General features: G+C 29.8%; 1 protein-coding gene across 1 annotated transcript; it reads right to left on the bottom strand.

Annotated features, from left to right (window-relative positions):
- Positions 1-847: 847 nt before the first annotated feature.
- LOC140791053 (uncharacterized) lies at positions 848-1,746 on the bottom strand. Its single transcript, XM_073141426.1, has one exon. The coding sequence runs from the start codon at positions 1,693-1,695 to the stop codon at positions 1,018-1,020; it is 678 nt and encodes a 225-aa protein (XP_072997527.1). The 5' UTR covers positions 1,696-1,746; the 3' UTR covers positions 848-1,017.
- Between the last annotated feature and the right edge of the window lie 5,645 nt (positions 1,747-7,391).

Genomic DNA, 7,391 nt, shown 5'->3' with positions numbered 1-7,391 from the left:
CAACAACATCTATATATTAATGTAGCATCTAAAAAAGCTCTCACCCAAACAACCTGTAAGTTCGGACCTCTTCTCTCAATCAACTTCCTTATCATTAGTTTCATTTGCTTTTTGCATCTTCCTTAACATGTACAGACATTTTGCTACCGAAATTGCTTCCTTAGAGTCGTTTCTGCCTCTAAAGGCATATTTAGCCATTCCTGTGGCTTGGATTAAAATTATACAGATCTGAATTGGAGGCCAAATCCATAGAATCGTATATGGCCAGATCTTTGCAACCTGATATTGCATATGATCTCATATATATGTCGCTCCTCCTCATGAACCCTTTTGCTTCTGAAACTATTTTAGGAATTTATTATATGTTTGATTATATCAGTTGAAATATAATCTATATTTGTTTTTTCTTCCCCTAAATCATATAATGTTATTTAGGAGATTTAATGCTTATTAATTTCCAGGAAATGGTCAAGAGTGACCCGCTCAGTCCACTTGAAATATTCTACAAAATCTGGTAGAATGGACTTAATTAATGATCATTCATCGTAGCAATTAATATAGCGAATGAACTTGTCATATCTGTATAATTTTATTTTCTAACTGAAAAAAAATATTCTTTTATTTCTTGTTTAGTTTGAGACTAAGCCCCCAACTCGATTAGTCAGTCTTATTTTTTTTATTTTAATTTTTTTTAAATAAATTTAATTAGATATAAAAAAATAAAAATAAAAATATTTGGTTACCAAACTAATTTAAGTGTTTCTGAATCAATTCAGAAGAATTCCTAAACTTAAAACAAACAAGAACTTAGTTTTCTTTTAGAAGATGCTAAGAATATAAAGATGACTAGCAAAACGCCAATTATTTTTCTTTCTTCCTTTTTTATGTACGTGCTGCTGCACTTGCAAGATTAACGAAGAGAGTTCTAATGATCAATATTATCTATACAAATCGATATCTTTAGAAGGAAAAAATAAATAAACAATCTCTTAATTTGCCATATACCAATATATATGGCTACCTCGTTCTCCTCTCTAACCCTAATAATCTCACAGGCGACAACCTTCCATGGATACTCGTATGTTTCCTTCTCTTACTCTCCTCGATCGTCTCCAACCTCGGCGACCACGCTCTCTCTCTCGACACCACCAACTGCTCGTATTGCTTCCTCAACTCCGGCGTACTACAAAGATTATTATTTTTATTATCATTACTACCCCCATAACTCCCCCTTCCACCTTCCTCTTCTCCTCCTCTCATCACCTCCGCTATGAATTCGGGCAAAACCCTAATCCGCGTCCGGCCGTCCTCCCACTTCACGTACTCGAACGGGCTCCGCCCGGATCCGACAAGCGACGGCGCCGGGGGCGTCTTCTTGGTCGTCGCAGGAGACAGCAACGCGAGGGAGGCGACAGTGAGCGCCAGGTGGCAGGGGAACCGGTCGACCGGGAGGAGGAAGTAGGTGTGGCCCTTGAGGAGCGGGTCGTCCATAGACATGACCGGGACGGGGAGTCCGATGTAGAACGAGTCGGCGCGGCACACGACTCGGTCCGGGTACTCGAACATGACCTCGCCGGCGAGCCGCGGCGCAGGGAGGAGCTCGGTGGGGCCGCCCCAGAAGACCAGCTTGATCGCCGTGCCGTGCGCCGTTGCGCCGAGGCATGGAATTGGAGGGAGACCAATGGTATTGCCCATGGCTATAACGAATTGATTAGAAGAAGGAGGAGGAGGAGGAGAAGAAATAGTTGAGATGGGTTTATTTCAATCAACTGGGTTGTATAAATAGAGAAGAGGAGGAGGGGTTTGACTTCGACGAATCAAGGATATGTGGGTGGGTGCCGTCGGTGGTCAGAGCTCGTTGGTCGTTGGTGCGGAGCTGGTCAACCGTCTTGAAAAGTCTATGGCAAAACATACTCGAGTATTATACGAGGATTGGCTGCATAAATGTTGGTCAACGCTTATCCGTTATTATGCAATATCCAACTGGCCTGGACTTAAAGGGAGTCACGTTTGCTGGCTCTAATTTTGATTATTGGAGATTTGCACATAACACCCGACATTTAATCTTATTTATGGTCCTAACCTTACGATTTCACTATCTGCAATCTTACTCCTTTTTTTATTTTTCTGTATTCATCGTAAGTTTTATATAACTAAACCGTGATCATTAATTTAAAAATATTATAAGACAGCCGAAATTTAACAATCGGAAATCTTATAAGTGCTTCATAAAATGTTTCTTTTTATTATTAACAATGATTATTTATAAAATAAATTTCAGAAGTCATATTAGAAGGATGAGATAAGGGTAATATAGGAAATATGAACTATAAAAATATTATTTGAAACAGATGAAAGACTATTTTTGTTTCATTTCGTCGTGGTAAATAAAACATAATTGCTCGGTATTTTTCTATTAGTAGCTATAGGAGGTTTTATTAATGAGTAATAGGAAGAAGGGCAATATAGTCAAAATGAAGGGTATTATTTTATATGTCTATAAAAGATGTATCATACGTTGTAAATTGTAAAATTTTACAAATAACATTCTATATTTTATCTATTATTTTGATAATTATGTAATTCGACCCTTTATTTTTTTTTATAATTTTATTTATCTATAATTTTTTTAGAATTAAATATATTTTATCCCCTTAAACTTAAAAGTGTCGTACAAGTTCTTGTTATTACTACCAAAGTAAAATCGTTAGCTTTTTCATCAAAGTTAATAGAGCGTACCTAAATAATCAAAATACATCTTCATGTTTATTAAACAAAATAGATAAATTTTTTATTTGATTTATTTATTTTATATTTGTCTTATTTCTAGATATGATATAACTATTAAACTTCATAAAAAAAACCCTGAGTTTAATAAGATTTACTATATATTTGGCACAATCTAGAAAATAAAATAACAAAATATGTGAATATCTCTGAAAGAGAAAGATATACTTTTATATCAATAGAAGAGCATTTTTATCCATAAAAAATTAAAGACGGAGGGAATTTAACCCTCTGTTCAGTTTTTGAAGTTTTTTGAGCATGCTTTGTTAATTTGGATGGAAAAATTAAAAGTATAAGTATAAGAGCTAGTTTGAAACCTCTTAAAGTACACTAGTACAGTGATTTTGGACGTAAGTATAAGAAGTAAAATATATTTAAAACTTTTTTATTTATTTTACAATAATTATTTGTAAAATAAACTTTAAAAGTCATATAGAAGGATGAGATAACGATAATATAAGAAACATCAATATATAAAATATTATTTGAAACAAATAAAAGACTGTTTCTATTCCATTTCCTCATGTGTTTGATAAATAAAACTTAAATCAAGTGTTGCTCGGTGTTCTTTTATTAGCAACTGTGAGGTTTTATTAATAGGTCAAAATCTAGGGTACTATTTATACTTTTATCTGTTTATTAAAACTGATATCCCAGTTTGTAAGGTTTAACTCTTATCTCTTACATTGCACAACACTATTGGTTCCTCAACTACAAGCTACGATGCCCGGAATGCAAGCACTATTCATTATTTGATTAATTCATTTTTTTTAGGTTATTAGATCGAATCCCATCCTAAATAATTATTATGAAGAAAATTATTTAGTAATTTAGTGGCTTGGCTCAATAGCTCCTCGGTTGATAGCTCAACAATGCGATTGACTTGACAGCATGACAGATTGAAACAGATCTTGATGATATTTAGTTCGGAGCAATTGTTCAATAGTGCACATAGCTTAAAGCGTAAACTAGACAGCTTACTATATATGCGAAAACTTATGAGGCTTAAGTTTCTCTGTATTTATGGAGGATAAAAATTTAATTAAAAAAATTAATAATAAAAAATTAGTTTTATTTGATTTGATGGAAAAGAGAAAAAAAAAAAAAACGGAATGCGAGCACTATTAATCATTCGATTTGATTTGATTTTAAATTTAGAGAGATAGAGAGAGAAGTAGTTGCTGTGGTGTTTAAAACGGAATTTCGAATATTCTTGTGGGTTTTGGTCATATGATGTGGATGGCAAGTCGGCCATGGAAACTACTAACTGCGCATAGAAAAACGTACACATAAGTTTTAAGGGGTCTAAATTCTAGAAAACCCCCTAAACAAAACTAAAATAACAAATTGGCAAGAATATAATACACACAATTAATTAGCCAAGACGCAACCAAATTAATTTTAAATGACCTACGTGGAATTATCATCCCTGTGAGAGCTCACATAGTTAAGGAAGCTCATATTATTATAATATGAATATTTTTAATTTTGAATATTAAAAAAATTAGTAACATGATGACTTTGAATATTAAAAAAAATAGAATAAAATGTTTAATTTATAAATATTTATATGGTATAATATAAGCGATGATAATAAAGATAAAACCTATGGCGCTTTTAAATAAATTTCTTAAACATTTGCACTAAAAAATTTCAAATAACTTCATTTAAAAGACTTCTACCAATATTTTTAAATCGAGAATTCCGCTAAATAAATATTTGAAGTAGATTGCTATCTTAGCTTTATTTTAATAGGTTAATTAACACCTTTACCCTAAACTGTTGCCTTTATTTATATGTTCTTTATGACATTTAATTTTCTCAACTATCTAATATCTTCCACTCCTTTTACAATGTACACAAAAAATATTAAAAAAATATTTTATTCTCGGGTCTTTCTTTTGGCTAAATAAGAGTAAAACATTTCTCAAAGCACCAAAATTAGTTCATGTGATACCTTTTGGAAGGTTTTATACAATAGAAGGGATCAGAGTTTAAGGAAAAAAAAAAATTAAATCAGGGACTTATAAAAAAAATTGAGCAATAATTAAAAAGGTCTAAATATAATTATCTCTATTTTATTTTATTTTATTTCATCAAGAAACCGTGGGTGAGCTACTTTATTGGTCAAAACCAAGGAATAATGGTTGAGGTTATTTATCTTAGAAATTTATTTCTCTCTAGATTCCCAACTTTTACTTGACCTTATTCCTCTCTCTTCTGACAAAAGATAAAAGTTAGATTAATTAAATTCTTTCCCAAATTTCCAGAAGTTGAAAAATTCTTCCAGATGATATAGGAAAAAATAATTTGTCAAAGGGATTACTTCCAGATGATATCTATATATATTGACTTAATTAATTGCATGAAGACAAATTACAGTTTAGCTTATCACTGTGTGGCACATTATTTAGTCACCAAGACTTTAGAGAGTCATACTTTCGCATAAAACAAAATACTCAAGTCGATTGAAGAAAAAAGTTTAAAGAAATTACTTCCACTCTAATAATGTTAAAATTTGATAATTTTTAATAGATAAAAGGACAAAGATTTGAGAGTAATATATGCAATAATAATAATAATTTATTATTATTGGTTAATTTTTTATAGATATCTATAAAAAAAAAAACTAAGTGTTATGTATAACAAAAAATCTCATCTTCAGAAGATATACATAAACAAAGGATTTTAGAAAGGAATATATGCACACAAAGAAAGATATTTATTAAACCGGAATATTGTGATTAAGACATGGTGAAAACTTAAAACATTAAGATAAGATTAAAATCAACTTCTCTATCAATTTACTTAAATATTTTAGAGAAATAAAGGACTTAAGATGGTGCAAATTAAAGAATATGTTACATGAGGTACCTAATTTGGATGCCGGCGAACATGTATATTAATCTCTACCTGTGTTATTCAATCCCAGATCTTTTATTTATTATAATGTCTTAAGCTCATGGACGCTGTGGCCTTAGGATATAAATCAGATTGGCCGCTCTCTCTGTTAATAAAAGTTATAGAAAATTTGCATATAATATTATGTCTTTTAATAAAATTATAGTTTACATCCTATATTTTTATTATTTATAAATTAAACTCTATAATTTATATCCTGTCGTTAAATCAGTTAGTTAAACTTAATTAAGTTTCTGAGTTAAATTAACTATACTAAAAAATTATGAAAATACCCTCAACCAAATCATACTAAGGGCATTTTAGTCATTTTAAAAATAAAATACCTCTATTTTACGGAATATTCTCAAGGTATTAGTTCAAATCTAACACATGGTGTTTTCTACATATATTCGTTCAATTATAGGACTCAATTTATAAATAGTGAAAATATAGGATGTAAATCATAATTACATTATAAAGCAGGATGTTATATACAAATTTTTCTAAAGTTATATGCTTATGATAATTTAAAGGAATTTTTGCGTGTTTATATATACACCCTGAAAATTATAAAGTTAAGTCTTAATTATTTAATAGACAAAACACAAACTACACTTAACTAAGAGAAATATATAAAAATTAGAATAAGTATATTTTTATTTTTTATATTTAAATTGTGTAAATTTTAATAGTTCATTAATTGTATGGGATATTTATGCAAAAGATAAGGGTTTTAAAATGTGTATATATGAAAATCGTGTGTTTTGAGCGTATAGATGCTACCAAAGTTAAAGTAAGTATTATTACTATTTAACAATAATTTCCTTCGATTTTTTTAATTATTATTATTTTTTATGTATACTTTCTGAACTCTTTTATTACTCATATTCACCCTTCTGAACTAATAAAATATCTACATATACTATTTGAACCAAGTAAATGAGTACTTATAAAGACCTCTAAATAAAAAATAAATTAGTTCGGAAAGTATATGCGATAAAAAAAATATTTAGAAAATATATGTATAAAATAGTGACCATTCTGAAATTTTAAGTGAAATTATTCATACTATTTAACCATCTCAGTAGAATTTGAGGGCCTTTTAAAGCTAATCATAGCAATATGATTGATCTAACTAGCATTTAATATAGTAATATTAATGTTCTTTCAAGGAATACTTTTTTTCTTTTTTAACTCAATGAATTTTTCATGAAAATCAAGGCGAGTAAAGTAACCTTTGCTTATATATCATTTTATATAGCATGACAAGGCTCCTGCGGATTCATTAAGCTGCATCAAATGAGAGTTGGACATAGTAATTTCTAAATATCTAAATCAATGTGGAACAAATCCTAGAAGCATTGAAATCCTAAAGCCAGTATCAAAACTAGACCTAGCAGAAATTGGACACTGATCTGTTTTATAGCCCCGATCACTTGTAGAATAAGAATAAGGTTGGAATAGGGCTAATACTAGTATAAGCTATTATGATATTTAGTTTAATACTAGTATATGGAGTGATAATTACATTTAATATAACATAAAGTTAATATTAAAGTACTCAAGAATAATGAATTTGTATTAAGAATTAGTGATATTTTATACCAAATAATGAGATTATCCTTAAGTATATGTTAAAGTAGTAGTAGTAAATAGTATTTTTTTTAAATAATATTATTTTTTATTAAAATTGTGGATTTAAA

This window comes from Typha latifolia, chromosome 6 (genome assembly GCF_019914945.1).
Source record: "Typha latifolia isolate L0001 chromosome 6, TyphaL0001v2, whole genome shotgun sequence".
NCBI classification, from domain to species: domain Eukaryota; kingdom Viridiplantae; phylum Streptophyta; class Magnoliopsida; order Poales; family Typhaceae; genus Typha; species Typha latifolia.
The sequence above is the reverse complement of the archived record's forward strand: the minus strand, read 5'-3'. Positions and strand labels throughout refer to the sequence as shown.

Excerpts from the sequence above, each read along its gene's own strand:
- LOC140791053 (XM_073141426.1), bottom strand. The coding sequence starts at position 1,695 with ATGGGCAATACCATTGGTCTCCCTCCAATTCCATGCCTCGGCGCAACG.